Genomic DNA, 18,896 nt, shown 5'->3' with positions numbered 1-18,896 from the left:
CAATGTTAATATCTCTCCAGTGAATTTCCCTGGCAGGCCCAGCCAGGCTGGGATTGCCACATTGCTTATTTACGTAAAATATCATAATCTCACTTTTATTTGCATTTCTGAAGTGCCATTAGGGTGATTTGGAGCATATGAGCCCAGCCAATCGATTGCAGCTGCAGCTCTTGGGCCAGGGTAAGGAATGACTTCCAGGCCTCTGTGGCCAAGAGCAGGAATGGGTTTTGGCAGGCGGGTGCTGAGGGGAGTCAGAGTTCATGGGGTGAGCACCAGGGCACTGGGGATCAGCATTTGGGGGTTTGTAGGGTTGGTGTGCTTGCACGGGCTGAGCAGATGGAGATGGGAACAGTGTGTGTCACTGGGGTCTGCTGAGCTGCAGCCTGAGCCTCCTCCTGTCTCACTTTGGGCAGCAAAGCCTTAAAGGCAGCTTAAATCCAAGGCAGTTCTTGCAAGAGAAGGGTGGCAGCTTTCAGCAGTGATGAGCTGCAAGCCCAGCCCTCCCCAAACCAGCTCTTGAGGGATTTCTTCCTTTCTCAGTGAGGTGAAATCGTACCCATCTACAATGATTTCGTTGCTTAAATCGCAGTTGTAGCCTCCAGAGACTAATTATCTTCTCCCTGCATTTGCATCGTTTACATTCAAGTCAGTTTAAGGGATGTGTCATGTGTTGGAAGGAGATGAGAAACTAAGAGGCAGAAATCTCCTCAGAAGCAAATGGCTTGGAAGGAAGATGTGGCAACAGGCATGTGATGAGTGCAACCCTTCTGTGAGGGGCTCCACCCTCCCTCCCGTGAGGACAGGGACAGAGGAGGAGGAGGGTGAGTGTCCCTCAGACAAGCACCTGCCACTGTTCCCCCGCAGCAGAGGGTTCTCCTGGGGGACTGGAGCTGTGTGTGGCTCTGCAGCCCTCAGCAGGAGCTGACAGGCAGCAGCTTGGCGGTGCGGGGCCTGTCGGAGCCCAGCTGTCTGCCTCCCGCACAGATCCCTGCTCACAGCACTCAGGGAGCTCGAAGACAGGCAAAAATGATTTCCAAGTTGTTGCTCTGTGCTCTGCTGCCCTCGGCCAGGCTGGCTGCTGCCAGGCTCTCTGATGTTCCCCACGTGAAGGGGGCTTCTCACGGCTCAGGGATGTGCAGCCACAGGGTGATGGGGAGGAGGGGACGGGCCCCTCACGGCCAGGAAACCTATGGACATGTCCTCTGCTCTGCTGTGCTCCAAGGCAGGACACACAGGGATTCTCCAGCTGTCTGTGCCTGCCACTCAAACCTCCAAACTTCCTCAGTTTAAGCACATTCTCATCTGGTTTTCTCCTGTCTCTGCAAACTCCACCTGGAGTGGATGATGCAGCTCAGAGCTTTCCTCGCTCATGGAGTGAGGGCTCCCAGAGACCCCTCCTGTGCCTGGCTGGGTGGCAGCAGCCCCCTGGGACACAGCAGCTCTGCTCCTCCTGCTCTGGGGAATGGCAACTTAAACATTGTGGGTGAGCTCAATGGGAGAGATTCCAGTGAAAAGCAGTAACCAGTGTTTGAGAAAATTAATTGAATTTATTTGACAAATACTTGCAGATCCAGGGAGCAAGTGCACACATACCTGGAAGAATTGCTTCAAAGAAAGCCTATTGTGGCTGCTGCCAATTGTTCTGCTCCTTTTTCATTTTTTTTTTTTTTCTCTTGGAACTGCTCTGAGCCAGAGAGCTGGTGACAGAGGAGTGCATTTCATCCACAGCAAACCCAGCGGCACCCGGCCTATTCCAGAGGATCTCCACAGGCCATCATTGTCTGGCCCTGCCACTGTCTGGGCAAATTTAGCACATAGCCAGTGGGCTGCTTTAATAGGAGTGCTGTGATTTCAGGAGAGCTGGAAATTTATATTCCCCTGTAATTGCCACAGCACACCTTAGTGCTGCTGCTGTAGCAGGAAAACAGTTCTCCCCAGTGCGCCGGGGACTCGGCAGAGATGCTGGCACAAACAGGATAATGAATGCTAAGGAACCTCGTGTGTCACACAGACTGAGCGTAAATACTGAAGGAGAAGCATCCCTGAAAGAGCTGCATTCCCACCTCAGAGAGGGGCAGAACATTATCTCAAACCTGGGGAACATTCAACCCCCTGCACACTGGGATTTGCACGGGGCCCTCACTTCAGTGATAATGGCATCTGAGAGTTTGGAACAGATCTTAATGCACCGTGTCCCTTGTATCTCTTGTCAGAGTAAAATGAGTTTGAATTTTTCATTTTAATTGCAGACTTGTGATTTGGAATAGACATTCTTGTACTGAAAAGCATCCGCTTTTAGATCCCCCCTCGGGGCATGCAGTGACACGGGTACCTCGGTGCCTGTGCCTGGCAGAGCACGGTTGGATCCTGGCTGGATCCTCGTGGTGGTTGCAGCTCCACAGGCACTGCAGCCAGGGGGAACACCGCAGGAATGCCTCGGGGCTCAGGACAGGCTCCCCCTCCCTGGACAGGCAGATTCCAGCAGGGTGTTTTGTGCCATGATTCACTACTGAGCTTGGACAGTCCCTGCCCCGACTGACCCCAGTCTGGATGAATCACAGAATCTCAGGATGGTTTGGGTTGGAAGGGACTTTAAGGATCACCCAATTCCACCCCCTGCCACGGGCAGGGACACCTTCCACTAGCCCAGGTTGCTCCAAGCCCCATCTAACCTGGCCTTGGACACTCCCAGGGATGGGGCAGCCACAGCTTCTCTGGGCAACCTGTGCCAGGGCCTAACCACCCTCACAGGGAAGAATTTCTTCCTAATATCCAATCAAACCCACACTCTGTCAGTTTGAAGACATTCTCCCTTGTCTTGTCATCCCAGGTTCTTGTAAATAGTCTCTCTCCATCTTTCCTTGTTGGCTCCCTTCAGTTACTGGAAGGCCACAATTAGGTCACTCTGGGGTCTTCTGTTCTCCAGGCTGAACAATCCCAATTCTCTCAGCCTTTCCTCATAGGAGAGGTGCTTCATCCCCAGTGGGGAGTGGTGAAGGTGCTGCAGGCTGGGTGGCACCAACCTTGGGGGTTCTTTATCCTAGGTCAGCCCCTGGCCAGCTGGACCATGTCAGCCAATTCCTCATATCCCTTGGGATCATGCTTCCCTGCCCTCCACAGTGAGCCATGGGGTTTGGCTGTCGCTGTTGCCCTGCAAGAGCAGGAGCATGAACACTCCTTAAAGTCACTGCTGTACTGGAATAAAAAGTTATCTCCAACCCTGTAGGGATTTGGCAAAGATGCTGGCACAAAAATAGTTTGTAATGAGCTTTAAGACATATTAATGAAGAGAAGTATAATTATTATTACTGAGTTCAATTACAGCCCCTGGATTACAAATATTCTCCCACAATCCCTCAAGAAAGCAATGCATCTTGTGTCTGCAATTAAATAAACTGTGTATCAAGGGGAGGGAAGAGGATTAAACTACAGAAGAAAGAATTGCTTCAACTTGACTGCGGTGGCCCCTCTCCTCCTCCCGCCCAGCTCTCGCTGCTTGGAGGAGAAGAATCCTCACTCAGCACAGCCCAACAGTGATAAAATATTCCTTGGGAAGCTGGTGGTTGGCTTGGTTCCAAAGTCTTCGGCATCTGTAATGCAGCAGTTGCCATGTTAGTGGAATCTAATAAACTCCTTCCTGCAATATTTATGGAGGTGCACACCTGTACAGTTCTGCTTCCCAAAGATGCAACCTAGGCACTTCTTAAGGGATTCTTCCTTCCTTGGTTACTGAGCATGGAGGCAGAATGTAGGAATTTGCCCGTTTCCTGTGCAGGAGTGTGACTGAAAGCATGAAGTGCTGAAAACTGTGGAGCTGCAAATGCAGGGCATCACTGCACGTCAAGTGCTGGGAAGCTGCACATGGAGCGTGGGCAGCTTGACCTTGGCAACACAGCAGGAACGCTGGCAGTGTTAAAAACAGTGCTGTCCCTGCGGAACAGCACAATCCGGGGCTGGAGCAGCTCCTGATGTGCCTTCTGACTTCTTGGCCAGAGCAGCTTGTCTCTGGAGAGCTTAGAGGGGAGGAGAAGACGGTGCTCAGCTGTGTGTGAGCAACACGGGGCACTGCATTGCTTTCCCTCGCTGGAAGAAATCCATTACAGAGAGGATCACCCTGCCATGGATGCCAGCTGGCACAGGGCCAGGCTCCCACCAGGGCCAGAGCAGCTCCATGGCAGCTGAGGGCTGCAGTCTGCACATTCAGTCAGTACACCAAGGAGACTGTGCCCACTGTGGCACACGTAAGTTACCCACTGCCTTTCTGGGCACTGCCTAGGACCTTGCTTTCCTCCTTTTCCTATTAAGCAAGATAACAAAATCACAGCCACACCGAGTGTAGCAGCTTCTCCTTAAACATCGCTATTGTCTGCAGATGAAGCAGAGCCAACGCTTGTTTCCATTCCCTCGGAGCCCCCTCTCTGAATGGGTTTCTTGTGCACCTGATTGTTGTTTGGTCTCTCCTGCCCAACACACGGTTCTGGGGCTCGCTTTTGATCGTGCTGGCTGCAGGACACTTGTTCATCCTGTGAACCCTATTCCTTTGTTCCTGCGAGTGTGCCACCCACAGGGAAACCTTTGTCCAAATAATCTCAGATTCCCCAAAGAGCAAAAGCTGCCGGCTTTGCTTTCTAGTTGAAGTGACAGGAAGGAACATATAGATTTATTCTTCTATTCACTGGTGGCTTTCTATTCGTGTGTCCTCGCATCAAATCAAAGTGTCAAAACAACATCCCCGGCACGCCAGCCACAGCTCCTGCCCACCAGACCAACATGTGAGGAGCAGATATTTTTAGCTGAAAAGGATAACCAGCAAGGGTTATGTAGTGAAGAAAAGGACCCAAGACAATGGTGAGAAGAAACCAAGGCACAAACTTTGACTGGAATCTGGGAGGACTGGGGTAACACCAGCCAACCCTGTGCCCTGGGTGTGGGAAGAGGCACTGAGAGGGACGGGAACACATGGCAGTCAAGTTTCTGGCTCTGTGACAGTGTTACTAGAAGCCCCAGGCCCTCTTCCTGGGCTATACCTAATTCTGACTCACTTAAGCTTTAAGCAATACCAGTGCATGCAGGAAAGAGCCCTGGAAAGTCGCTGCTGGAGCAGGAGTGGCCAGCTGAAGGCTTTCACCACTTATGTGATTAATCTGTCTCTGAAGAGCAGCTATGACACGTGGGACAGTGTCCAAACAGTTGTGTGACATCTTCTGTACAGGATGTGAGTGGTGTGGATGGCAGAGGCACACAGCCAGCCCTGCTCAGAGGTGGGGGATGACTCAGAGCTGTGGCATCATGTAACGGAGCTGCTCCTGGGAAACCTGCTTCCGAAGAGTCGGGACACAGGAGATCGGCAGTGGTGCTTGATGGAGGCAATACCTGATGTAGGAAGTACTTAAACAGATTGTAATGAGGATCTGGGGTCGTTCTGGGGCCTCGCAGGGCTGATAACGGCGCCGCTCCTGCTGCACTGCAGTCCCCAGTCGGAGGGATGTGTAAGAGTTCCGGGCCACTGGAGCCGCTGTCCTAGTGTGATTCCTACCAATGGAACAATATTGCTTGCTGTTGCATGAACAGAACATGTCTCCTCTGATTGTTTTTTCCTGCTCTTTTGAAGATAGATGCTGTCTGCGGATCCCCACTGGTAGAAGGTCCTCTCTGAGGTGCAGTTACAGCTCTTTACACGTAACCTCTGCCATCGAGAACTGAGAGCAAAAGGAAATAAATCTAAGTGCTTTTGGGATGGAGTTTTCTCTGGTTCTGGAAGGAGGTTGTGAGATCAGATGAGACTGACCTCAGTGGCCTGTTCCATGGCCCTGCTCCAGGGAGTTTCAACTCTAATTATCCTTTTTTAATTTAGAGAGCTACTGATCTGTGATGACGTTCCTGGAATGGCTTAAATTCCCACTCCTGTAGGATACCAGGAAAAGAGGTGCCTCTCCAGGAAAATGCTGATGGCTTCTTGCTCTGCTGAGAAGGTGCCACCTGGCCCAGGCACCTTCTCCATCTCAGGTATCACCAGTGGGCCTGTGCCTCTACTCTACTCTGTCCTGGGAGATCCCATCTGCCCACAAATTGGTGACTCTTAAATGCCAAGAATGAAATTGTTGAGGCGTTTTAAACTTTATGTATTGAATTATCACAAGATAAGTGACAGAAAATGAGCAAGAGTTAATTATACAACAGAGAGGGAAAGTGCCACTGCGCAGCAATCCTTTCAAAGGCAAACAGAAATATTTATAGACTCAGGACTGCAGAACTCGCTGCCATGCTCTGGCTCGAGATGTGCTACTGATTTGTGGGGCAGCACTTTCGGATGGGGCCATGGTGCAGGCCACAGCTCTGCTAAAAGGTAGGTCTCACCTCAAGCTGGGTTTAAAGGCAAGTGCTCATGAGAGAGAATTTGGTAAAATTTTGTGGAATCAGAGCTTAAAAACATCCCGGTGATTTTCTCTTTTCAGTCCCTCTGCACACTTCCCTCTCTGTATGGCTGGCTGAGGACCAGCACGGCTGTGAGGGCTTGCAGAGGTGACCCCAGCCCTCCCCACACCACCAGCTCTGCAGGGTGAGTGCCCCACGTCCCCTCCAGGTGTGGGGGACACGCACAGCTCATGTAGGTGTTCATTGCTTGGGTCATGCTGTGTCACACGATGTTTCTGCTCCACTCTGAGTTCCAAGCAGAGCAGCGAGGTGCAGAAGCTGGGAGATGTGACAAAGTGATCCTGAGAGTTTGCACATGCTGAGAGACTTCAAAGGCGATCACCAGCCGAGAGCAGCCGCCCCACAGTCCCCCTCCTGCGGGATGTCCCCTGCCTGCCCCCCAGGGCCATCCTGTGCCTGGGAGCAGCTGTGCAGCAGAACCACCCTCGGTGGGTACACCCTGCCAGTGGAGCAGCGTGATCTCCCACAGCCTCAGGCCTGGCCCGGGCTATTTTCAGGGTCTGACTAATCATGATGGGAGCAGGAAGAATCCGCTGTTACCTGCAGAGGACAGAGGGAAGGAGATAGTTCATTCCCATCCCTAAAGCAATCCCTGCAGGCAGGTTTTGAGTCAGGTTTCCAATCATCTCCCTTTGGAGACCACCAAGCAGGCTTTAAAGAATCCTTTATATTTTTAGCAGTAACATAATAGTGGTGGAAATTTAATAAACTTCACCATCAAATATTTATCCCATTACACAGGCTTAAGTAATTTAAGCTGCCGGAATCAACATGGTGGGTTTATTTTTGATGAGCCTTGTGTAAAACAGCCGCTTCCATCCTTATCAGGTGTGCAGGGAAGACACTTGCATTCACTCAAAGAATTTTTATCTCCCCAAAGAAACGCTGTTAAATAATGTACAACACCCACAAAATGTTACCTGTCACTGGTGGAAAATTAGGCTGTGGCTGGGTGAGCCTCATGTTCACTGGCATGTAAGATAGAGGAAGGGAATAATAATAATAATAATAATAATAATAATAATAATAATAATTATTATTATTATTATTATTATTATTATTATTATTATTATTTTACAAGCAAAGAATGCTGAGAGCAGCCTGGGGGCTTGGATTTTGGATGGAGTTCAGCCGTGTTCCCAGCTTGTCCCTCTGACAGCTGGGCAGGGAGGCAGTGCCAGGACCAGGCTCACCTACCTGTGGCCAGGGAAGGGAGGGCGGGGGGACTGGAGGAAACCGGGAGAAGCTGTTTGTTCTCCTTCGTGCCGGCTGGGAGCAGCACACTCAGAGCTGCTGAACACGACTGTTCCAGGTCCCTGGCGTCCTCAGCAAAGCAACCAGGCAAAAATTGGACGGGGCTTGGAGCAACCTGGTCTAGTGGAAGGTATCCCTGCCCATGGCAAGGAGTTGGAATCAGATGACCTTTAACGCCCCTTCCATCCCAATCCATCCTGTGATCCCCTGATCTCGGCCCCTGGAAGAAAGGCTTGGTGGGGGCTGAGCTTTTCCCAGGAGAACCGGACAGAACTCCCTGTCCCTCCGTGCCCACACTGGGCTCCCCATCCCGCCGTGTCCCGCATCCCCCCGTGTCCCGCATCCCCCCGAGCCCCCTCCCGGCGCGGTCCCACCGCCGGTCTCACACTGACCCCCAGCGTCGGGCGGCGGCTGAGCCCAGGCTGCTGCCCCGGCCGGGAATTAAACCCCGATCAAACCCTAATTAAACCCTGGAGCAAAGCCGCGTGATAAAGCGGGAAGCGGAGGGTTGGGAGCGCCTGTTCGCACGGCTGCAGTTATTGCAACCATTTAACTGAGCCACGGAAAGGTTTCTCTGGGCCGATGCTTTTTAACAGCAAGGCTAAATTGCCAGTAAATCATTAAATCCATGTTATCAGTCTCCTGGAGCAAACGTAAGGGGAAATTATTTGTTGTGAAACACTTTAAAAATCCATATGCTGGGAGCAATGGGGGTCTTTGGGAGGGCAGGAGACCTGGGGCAAGGAGGATGCTCGGAATTCACTGGGCAGTGTTTGGAGCTGCCTTGGGAAGGATCTGCCAGGTAAGCACAGAGGTCTGCTTGCATCAGTAGCTGGGAGACCTGACCACCAGCAGCAGGGCTCCAGGCAGGGCTCAGGCACCTCCAGCTGTCCCCATCACAGGGAGACCAGTGCCAAACAGCCCCCTGAGGACAGGTACTACAGCCCCCCAGCCTGGGCTGGGTTCTCTGTGCTCCCTGTTCTCAGATGTCCTTTAAGGTTTGTCATTAATGAATTTCACAAGTTTCCTCTTTGCTGCTCTTTCTCACAAAGCTCTGTTGTGTTAATTAATTTCTTCAGATACCGGCTTTCCACATTTGGTCCTTAGTAAGACACTTGCAAGAAATCCAAAATAAGACTCAAAGAGATTTCTCACACGACAAGCATAAAGTTTCATTATGTACCATAAATTCCCTGTGATTTCTGTGTCAGGGCTCTCCAGCTCCTGGAATAAGCACTCCTCTGTGATGGAAATAAGGGGTTTATTCCATGTGAGTGGTGCAAAAGTCCTCGGGGCAGTGGTGCTCTGGGCAGCTGCATCAGAGGGCTGCAGACCCCTGTGAATGTTCAGTTCTAGATGGGGTATCAACTCCCAGAAAATTTACCAGGAGACAGTGCCTCTGGGAGACAAAAGCTGGCAGTTCATAGAATCACAGAAACACAGACTGGTGTGGGTTGGAAGGAACCTTAAAGATCATCCAGTTCCAAACCCCTGCAGGGACACCTTCCACAGACCAGGTTACTCAGAGCCCTGTCCAGCCTCAATGTTCACCAACATTACCTGAGCTGGCACGACAACACCGTGTGATGGAAGGGAACAGCAGCTAAAAATTTGTGCCTTCAAATCTTGAACACGAGACCAACCTACCCTGCTGAGGAGGCGATGGGGAGGAAGGAAGCTGGTTATTGGGAAGCAGATCCTCCTCCTGCTTTCTCCCCAGCAGAATTCAGCCACTTTAACCCAAAGCACCTTTCCCGTGGCAGGAAAAAGCCATCCCTCCTGATGGATGGCTGTTCAGTTTGACAGACCTCGCATTCAACAGTTAACAGCCAGTGTGTTTACAGACAACATTTTTTTTGGCTGCTGTCCCTGGCATGTCACTTGTGTTTAGCCAAATGAACTGGGAGGATTATAACAGACAGGGACACTGGTGCAAGTGACAGGCGCAGAGACAAGTGCTGCAAGAAGCTCATTTACACATCGAGTTTCACAGCCTGACTCTCCCTTCCTGCTTCATAAGCTCATCAGCTGCTGCTGTGGAGCCGCCAGCTTTCACAGGAATGACGGAGCTCGCAAAACCTTCTTATGTTTTTTTCCTGCCCGCTTAGACAACAGATTCTAATAAAACCCACTTTTTAATATTGTTGAGAATAAGCCCCCTTTTATGTGGAAATGTGGATTTAATGTAAATAGTTTGTGCTGCTCTGATTCCCTGTGAGGGCTGTTGGCAGTCCCCACATCGCCTTTCAAGTCACCCGGGAGACACTGCTGCTGCTGAGATGGGGACAGATCTCAGAGGGATCCACGCTCTCTCCAGGGTGCTTTCTGTGCTATGTGACAGTTGTTATCTCAGCTGGATTTCAAAAAATGCAGCAACATCTGCAGCTGTGAAACTGCCACCACCTACCCCCAAAATAACACGGTGAGAGGGGAGAATGAGGTGAGTGTGACACAAGAGCTCTGGAGAGATCTCTGCCATCCTGGCTCCATTTAATGTGCTTTGTCCCTTCAAGCACCTGCAGAGCCTCAGGTGCCTGTGGCCCTGTATCTCACCCTGTGTGAGCCCTTGACAGTGCTGGGTCACAGAAGCCCCAGGGGCTGCTTCCTCATCACTTGGACGTACATATCAGCTTTCTAAAGCAGCATAAACAACAAGAAACATACAGTGCTGTTAAAAGTATTTATTAGAATTGTCAACATTGAATTTCCCTTACTATTTCTAGTTTGCTGTGGAAATTAAAAGAACCACTAAGTTTTCCAGCTGCAGAAATACTGTTCATCAGCCAGTTTTAGTCTGCTGCTGTTTACAAGACAGTATAAGTTTTCTATGCCTAATAAAAACAATCATCTGTATTCCATGGCTGCAGGCAACAGCACTGCAAGAGTGGAGCAAGTCGAGAAGCTTTTGGAGAAGAATACGAATTATCTCACCCACAGAACAAAGCAGAGAAGGGCCCTGAGCACCGAGGGAAATTGCACAACAATAAGCAGGCATCTCCAAACCTGCATGGTTTAACTGGGAGATTTTATGCTTTTGAGAAAATACGTCTTACTTGAATATCCCCATTCTTGCCACTTATTTCTGCGATTTAAATTGTTGCTCCCGTTTTTTAAGGCCAGGATGAACTGACAAGCATTTAATCAGCCAAGCTGGATGGAGGGGCACAGGTACCACTGAGACTCGTGGGATGGCTCTGCAATGAGCAAGAACATTAATGGCTGCTATAAAGAAACAAGCTCCTGTGCCCTCAGATGGACAGAATTATAAAAATCCCCACAGCGTCCCCAAAGCACTGAATTAACCGGAGAAGGAGCTGTGTTTAATGTGATGGATGGAGCCCGCGGGCCCCATCGCGGGGACGTGGCCGTCAGGGCAGCGGCACCGCCGTCGTTCCCCGCAGCAGCGCTGCTCCTGCCCGGCAACATCGGCGAGGATAATTGCGTACTTAAATCTGAGCGCTTTGTTACACAGAAATTCATCTGCTACCGTCAGAGTCCTTGAAGTTAAAGGGGAATTTGAGTTACTGACATAATTTGTTCCCTCGAGGGCTGTGGAAACAAGAGAGAGGCACATCTGAATAATAACCCTCTGACCACATCTTGGATGGGGGCGAGTGCTGCTCCAGGAGGAAGATATGATGGGAAGCAAAAGACCTCAAAGGTTTATAAACTCTTTGGCAGGATGGGGTTGGGTTTCTCCTCAGGCAGCAGCTGTGAGGGAGATTTTGGGTAATGGGTACTCAGGATGAACCTGACAGGAACTTACAGGAAAGATGGGGCAAGACTATTTCCAAGAGCCTGGAGTGACAGGACAAAGGGAATGGGTTCAAACTGACAGAGCAGGTTTGGACTAGACATCCCTAGAAGTGTCCAAGGCCAGGCTGGACATGCCTTGGAGCAACCTGGGCTAGTGGAAGGTGTCCTTGCCCATGGCAGGGGGTGGGACTGGATGAGCTTCAGGGTCCCTCGCAACCCAAACTGTCCCACGGTTCTGTGATCTGTGCCCAGTTGCTCTGTGCTCACTTCACTCCCCGCTCCGTTCAGGCCCTTGTGCCCGGTGCCGCGCGGGGCCCGCGAGCCGCGCGGCTCCACAAGATGGCGAGCGCGGGCCCCGCGCGCTGCCAAGATGGCGGCGGGCGGCGCCGGGAGGGGCGGGCGGCGCTCGGAGCCCCCCGGCCCCGCTGACCCGGCTCGGCCCCGCCGGCGGCGGCGGCGGCGGCGGCCCGGGAGAGGGGTGAAGGGGGCCCCGGCGACAGACCCTGTGCAGCCCGCGGGGGAAGAAACCGAGACGGCGAGCCCGGTATGACGGACGGGGCCGGGTGGGTTGAGGTGGGGGGAAGACCCCGGGCCGGGCAGTCGCAGCGTGGCGGTTGCAGCTTATTATTAACTGCTACAAGCTGAGCATCACGAGGAGAATTTAAGTAAATTCTTCGCCTTCGCCACCTTCCCGGCGCGTTATCTGAGCGTGTGCAGAAACGCAGAGCAGGCCGTTAGCCGGTGTGCTGTGGTGCTTCGCCGTGCTGGGTGATGATAGTCCATCAACAGCATCCCTAAGAAGATAAGAACATTAAGATAAGACATTAACCTCGTACGGTGCAAGTTTATGCTCTGAGAAGTGGCTTTCTGCTGTTGATGGACTGTATGTTGTGGTTTATATGAGCTGCCTGCACCTGTTTTCCTCTCTTCATGTGCACTTTCTGCTCATTACTTTTCCTAGATTTGGATTGAGGTGCTGCTCGTGTGATGGAGCCCTTCGGTTCCCCATCCAGCCTTGCAACTAAGGAGATAAGCTGGCTGTATTTTTCTTCATTTCAAGAGAGGTTTAGAATCTTGTCTTTTTTCCTAATAGTGTTCGTCAAACAAAGCAGCTGATGAACGTCCCTCAAAGAGGATGAAATGGGAAAAAAGCAGTCCCAAATCAGAACTGGAAGGACTCACATGTGGAAGTGGAAACCTTGCTGCACTGGGGGAAATGCCAAAAGCGTCTGATGGGCATCGAGGTTCAGAAGGTCCAGGAGACACCGATGTAATCCAACAGAAAAAAGGTGAAAGCATTCCAGAGACTATCGAAGGGAAGCAGGCAGAGGTGCACGATGTTTCTCTGGAGCCACGTGCAGTGAGGTCGAGCAGCACCCCATTGAAAGTGGGCAGTGGTGGATATCTGCCCCACGCCGTGTTCAGTGAGGAGGAGAGCAGCTGTGGCAGTGTGCTGGCCGAGGAGTCCGGCTCGGAGGACACCGATCGCCCCAGGAGGCCGATGCAGCTGGAGCACAGCGGGTTCTCGGATGAGGACAGCAACCAGCCCATGCCAGTGCACCGCTTCTTCGGGGATTTCGAGCCGGTAAGGTGATGAGTGTGTTGGTGCTTTAGACTCAGCTCTGCTTCACTTTAAATTTGCCTCAAAACTGTTGGCGAACTTGACCAGATTGTTGGACATCTGGAGTCATATCGCTGTCCCCCCGATAGAACTGTCTCAATCAGAGATGAAATTACTTGCCCAGCCAAAGTAATTTTAGGTGTAAAATATTTCTTATTTAGATTTTTTTAGTCCAGTTCCATAAGAGATATTTTTTTCTGATAAAGAGATTCACAACTGTATTATGGTGATGCAGCACTGTTGTCAAAATAGGTTTTTACTGGTCATTGATTCTTAATAGAATCATAAAATGGCTTGGATTGGAAGGGACCTGAAATATCATCCAGTTCCAACCCCCTGCATTAGACTTTTCTTTAATGATTTTATCTGTTTCCTCCAGGATCTCCCAGCAGTTGCACTCCCAAGCACAACGATGAGCAGGAGAGAAGTCAGGAACCTCCATTTCTTTGCAAAGGAAGATGATGAGGAGGAAGAGGATGTTGTCTAACAACAAACTGTAAACAAATTAAACCTTTCTTCTTTTTCTTTGCAACCACATAGCAATGGTTCTGTCAGTAACATAAGGTGTCTGTGTTTGCCTTTTCTCAGGGAGAGAACTGGGAGAGTTTGTGTTGCTGGAATTGGCAGATACAGTATTCCTACAGTTATCTGGGGCAAAGACTGTGATTTGGAAAGAAACTGTAATTTAGCACTTTACCACTCATATTTAGGAAAAAAACCCCAGGGAAAATAGAAATTCTCAAGGGTTTTTTTTTATAAATTTGAGCCTCAATCTAGAGGGATTATTTGGTTTCACTCCTTTGTTTCAAAATAGTCAAGGAAAAGACGCTAAAACAACCTTCTCTTAATTCTGTGATGTCTCTGGCACCCAGGTAATAAAGGAGCCAGTTGACTCCCCGGTACAAAGAGAGACAAGGGTCTCTTGTGTAGGTTGTGTGGATTGTTTACATCTAAACCAGGACCAATGAAACCTCTACAAATCAGTTCTGCTGCCCAAATGCAATGCAGGGTGTCAGTGTGAGTTCAGTGTGTTCATCTCTGGGAGTTCAGCACATTTTTACTGCACGTCAGCTCCCCACACACCCACCCTGTGTTGCTGCCTCCCCCTCCACCCACTGCTGTAAAAGTTGTTCTTTGAGCTGTGCTGCAGCTCATTAAGGATTTTAGACTGATTTTCAGCAGGGATTTTGTAAACAAATGCTTTGGTGGATATAAAGGAGGATTTGATGGGCAGAGGAACAAGTATGGATTGCTAAGATGTGGGGCAGCCCCCCCTGCATGTTTGAAAAGTAAGAAGCAACCTCAGCTAATTCCAGGAACTGTTAATTCACCCAGTGTTTGTTGGAGTATTTCTTTGAAAGTGTGATTATGCAATAAGCTTCCAGTTATTTATTGTTATAGTTCCTTCTGTGTTTCTAAAAATAGAGGAAAAATGTTATCAGCAGATGGTTTAAATAAATATTAATTTCTACAGCTAGAGCCTGTTAAACATTCAGAAGTTGTGAGGCAAACAAATTGTATATGCATGGCATGGTAATGCAGTCCCATTTCCACTCCAGCTGATGCATTGTTTCTGTCAACGATATTTCTTTTCACTCTAATTCTGTAGCATGGAAAAATCCAGATTTTTAATTGCATATTCATGGTTCCAGCCCTGCTCCATCTTGCAGCAGCTTTCCTTCAGTGCTGTGTTTGCTGCTGGCTCTTTCTAGCAAGCAGGGTTTCACACACAGACATTCATTTCACTCTGCAAAATGGTGGTTTTCAGTTTTGGGGCTGTGTACCGCACAGGTGACACTGGGTTTGTCACCAGAATCCTGGCTGTGCTGCCCTCCCCAGTGTCAAACAGTGCAGTGAGGCAAGCTGCATGGATGAATTCTGTGCAGTGGAGTTAGAAATCCTGTATTTAAAATGCACCTCCTTACTTTTCAGGCTGAAATGTTTGGGAGGGGATTGAGTGTGTTAAGTAAATCACTACTCTCTATAGCAAAGCTTCCAAGACCCAGTAAGTCGGGGCTCATGCAGAAATACCATGTCTGTACAATTCCATGTGGAGCAGGAGCTCCATGCAGGAGCATCAGTATGGGGGGAGACAGAGCTTTTCTGGGTTATTTACAGAGCAGGAGGTAGTTGGTGCTCCATAAACGTGTCTCCCTGTGCTCAGACTGTAATGCTCTATCATACCTGATGAACCACTCCTGCACCTCCACATATTCACAAACACAGATAAGGGGTCATTTTTTTTATTTTAAAAAATTCACACTGTTTACAGCAGCAGTCCCTAAAAGTTCACTTGCTATCAGCTGGTATTAAAAAAAAAAATCAAGTAAAAATCCATCTATTTGTGTTTTATTGCCTGAGGTAGGAAGTATTTTACCCCATCAATATTCTCTACAGCACCAGGTAAACATGATTATTGTAAACTTGATTGTTATAGATGTCACTGCTGGTGGTGCTTCAAGCAAACGTAAGCTGAAAAGGCAGAAAACGTTCAAAAGAAGAGGGAATCAATGGGGAGATGGCAAACAAAGGTGGGAAAAGCAAAGCTATGCCGTGGCCTTGCTCTTCCTTCTGGGAGATGCACGTCTGAAGGAACAGCAGAGGAGTGGTCAGGGATGAAGGCAGGAGGTTGGCACAGGTGAGGTGGCAGCTCTGCTGCTGGATCACCTTTGCCATTCCTGGAATACACTGGCTGCTACCTGCAAAAGGCACAGAGCAAAACGATGGTCCTGAATCACTCCTTGTTTGGCTTAGAGAGAACAGGAATCTACGAGCCCCCACAGATCAGTCTGTGAGAAATGTTTTGTCCAGGTTTCCTTTCTGTGTACTGCAAGTTTTGTGCCGACACTGGTCAGAAAGAGATGGTAGGGTGGAAACAGTGTCAGCTCATTTTGTACCCTCACAGCTGGATTTTAACACCCTTGGCACAGTGTGAGCTGAGGGAGGCTCACAGGGAGTGGGAAGGCGAGGGAGCATCAGCGTGTGCTTTGTGAGCTCTGGTTGTGTTACTCAGCCAGTCCCGTGCCAGGCACTCTTAATAGTTCTTGTTTAAGAAACTGGAGCTATTTAAAAACAACAGCACTGACATGATTGGAAAAAGTAGCAGGTCCCTTCCAGAGACAGCACTAGGAGATCTCGTGGTTTTGCTTCCTCTTTCTGTAAATTTTGGTTTTGTCACAGCTGAGGTTATGAGTGGTTTTCTTATGGCAAGCAATATGTACGAGTTTTAAATTATCCAGGGTAAACAGCAGCTGATAGAAATATTCCCAGTTCACTTCTCTTCCGTCGCGTGTTTTGACAGCTTCTGCCAGTTCTGGGACAACAGCACGTTTCTTCTCAATTCTTGGGGACACAAAAGAGAAAACAATATTGCCATCAGGAGTTTTTTCAGAGTAATCAAGCCTGCATCTTTCTTTCAGAGCCAGGCAGAATTGGAATTCTTTCTCCATAACTAGGTTTATGATTTTTTTCCCCCAAGGAAATTAGTTTAGCAAATCCTGTTTGCATCACATGCACGTTTAAAATAGGTCTGAGGGGTTTTGCCAGAGTGAATTTGCAGAGATAACACAGTGAGCAGGGGTTTGTTCCATACAAAGAAAATCTGCACAGGAGCAAAGCAGCAAATGAGAGACAGGATGATCATCTGTCTTCAGGGCGTTGTTCTCAGCACAGCTGCAGCATCCCAGCACCTTTTCTCACAAAAAATTTGTAGCAGAGCAGGGGGGTAAAGACTGAGGCTAAACCATTCCTGATGGAGCAGAAGGCCATGAATCAGGTAAGTCTGGATGAACACTTTGTACATACACATGATCGAGATTCCAGGTGCTGAAGAGGATCCTGCTCTCCCTGTTGCTGTAGGGGTTGATGGAATGCTTACACGGGCAGTCGTCTCTGTCAAAAGGTCCCTGTGAAACCAGAGGGCTGCAGTGAAAGGTGTCACACTTGTCACCCATGGCCAGGGGTGGAATGAGATGATCTTTAAGGTCCCTTCCAACCCAAACCATTCCATGATTCTGTCACTCTGCTTTGGGAAGGGCTGCACATACCTGACAGGAGAACCACCCCTCCGCAGTGCACAGACGTGCTGCCTCCTCCTCCTCCCTTCTGTCAAAGTAGCACCCGTTATACTTCACAGATTTCAGTTTCTCTGCCATCAGGTCGATCACCCCTCTGTAGGCGTCTCTTGCTGCAGGATGAACGTTTGAAATAAAACCACTAACCTAGAGGGGAAACCCAACAGTCACTCCTCGGTTCCTGTGGCAGCCCGAGGCTCTGTTCTGCAATCACAATGTTGCACTGTAAAAGTGTTTTTTAAAAATTCATGTGGCCACAGAATTACTGTTGACAATAAGTTACTTCAACAGAAACTTTTACCTCTCTCATGTAGCCCCGCATTCTGCTCTCACAGCTGTGCCTCATGTAGCTGGATTTGTTCTTGAACCGAGACTCCAGCCCTGGAGGGAGCGACATTGCTTTGTACCTCAGTACAGCTCCTGCCCTGCTGGGCATCCATCCCGGCTTTTCACTAACTCGGGATGCACAGGGTTTTTTCTTTTCTGTTTTTATTTCACTGGTTCAGGACTACCCTGCCCTTAGCACTGAAAGGGACCCCACGCCATTATCTGCTGGGAGAACAGTGGCTGGTACTGTGGTTGTTAAATATTTCTTGTTAACGTGCATATGTGGAACACTAAGAGATTGTGAAAGGAGAACAGAATTGTTTGGGAAGAACTGCAGCAATGACTTGGGAATGGGAGAGGGACCTTGCAGAGTGTAAAGATAGCATAAAGCAAGGTTAGCTGGCAGAGCTATGCTAGTTACCAATACACTACTAACAAATCATTAAAAGATCACAAATGCAGACCTAAAGCAATGGGGAAAAACCTTGGACAGACCAATAGGAAACACTGTCTTTACCATTTTGTGATAATAAATATGCACATATTTTAAAGAAACCTAAAGACACATGCTACTGGAAGGGATAACTAGTCCCCTGACCAGGTACCTTATCCCACCAGCCAGAAGCACTCCCAAACTTTTAAACAATTCTTCTTTAAGAGCAGTAAAACTGACAAAAGTGACTTTGAGCAGAGCAAGACCCGGGGGTCCCTCAGCAGCTCCCTGTGGCCACAGACACACCTTCAAACCACTTCTTGTCGTCCTCCTTGTCCTCGGCCAGGATGTTTTCGCTTAGGTTGTGGATGAGATCCGCCAGCAGCTTCTGCCTGCGGGGAGCCCGCTCATCCGTCAGCAGCTTCCTCGCGGCCTCCACCAGAGCATCCCGCTGGCTGCAGAGCGCGGCCAGGAGCCGCTCGATGTCGCTGGCACCTGGGGCGGGTGGGGCGGCACCGGCTGAGCCGAGCCCCCGGCCCCGGCCCCGCACTCACACCCCCGGCAGCTCTGCCCCCGGGGACCCCCGCCCGGCCCCGCACTCACATCCCCGCCAGCTCTGCCCGGGGCCCAGCAGCACCAGCTCCGTCTGCGGCGGCAGCGCGCGGAAGTAGCTCTCGGTCAGCTCCGTGCCGTCCTCGTACAGGCACAGGCGGCTGCCTGCCAAGGGAACCTGCCCCGGGGGCGGGTGAGCGGCGGGCGGGCCCCCGGCAGCCCCCGGCCGCCCCCGGCCCGCCCGGCACCTGCAGCAGGCGGCAGCCCTTCCTCAGCAGCCCGCGCAGGCTCCCGGCCGCCACCCCGAACTTCTGCGGGCCTCCGACCCCGCGCAGGCGGAAGGGCCGCGGCGGCTCCGCCATGGCCCGCCCGGTGCCGCCTCCCCCGATCCCGATCCCGATCCCGATCCCCGTCCCGGTGCCGGGGCCGGTCCCGCCCCGCGCAG

General features: G+C 50.4%; 2 protein-coding genes across 3 annotated transcripts; one reads left to right on the top strand and one right to left on the bottom strand.

Annotated features, from left to right (window-relative positions):
- Positions 1–11,872: 11,872 nt before the first annotated feature.
- C22H1orf174 (chromosome 22 C1orf174 homolog) lies at positions 11,873–14,629 on the top strand. 2 transcript variants are annotated; one of them, XM_032709102.1, is made up of 3 exons: positions 11,873–11,989; positions 12,539–13,030; positions 13,446–14,629. In XM_032709102.1, exons 2-3 carry the CDS (start codon positions 12,581–12,583, stop codon positions 13,551–13,553), a joined length of 558 nt encoding a protein of 185 aa, XP_032564993.1. In that variant the 5' UTR covers positions 11,873–11,989; positions 12,539–12,580; the 3' UTR covers positions 13,554–14,629. The 2 variants fall into 2 exon arrangements, with proteins under 2 accessions (XP_032564993.1, XP_032564994.1); XM_032709103.1 differs by lacking the exon at positions 11,873–11,989 and adding an exon at positions 12,112–12,328.
- Positions 14,630–15,231: 602 nt separating this feature from the next.
- On the bottom strand, positions 15,232–18,878 carry DFFB (DNA fragmentation factor subunit beta). Its single transcript, XM_032709100.1, has 7 exons — positions 18,700–18,878; positions 18,503–18,629; positions 18,206–18,394; positions 17,441–17,520; positions 17,113–17,286; positions 16,871–16,971; positions 15,232–16,408 (listed from the first exon to the last, which is right to left on the bottom strand). The coding sequence occupies exons 1-7, from the start codon at positions 18,811–18,813 to the stop codon at positions 16,192–16,194; spliced, it is 1,002 nt and encodes a 333-aa protein (XP_032564991.1). The 5' UTR covers positions 18,814–18,878; the 3' UTR covers positions 15,232–16,191.
- Positions 18,879–18,896: the final 18 nt, after the last annotated feature.

This window comes from Chiroxiphia lanceolata, chromosome 22, assembly GCF_009829145.1.
Source record: "Chiroxiphia lanceolata isolate bChiLan1 chromosome 22, bChiLan1.pri, whole genome shotgun sequence".
Lineage (NCBI taxonomy): Eukaryota > Metazoa > Chordata > Aves > Passeriformes > Pipridae > Chiroxiphia > Chiroxiphia lanceolata.
This window is presented reverse-complemented; position numbering and strand designations above follow the sequence as displayed.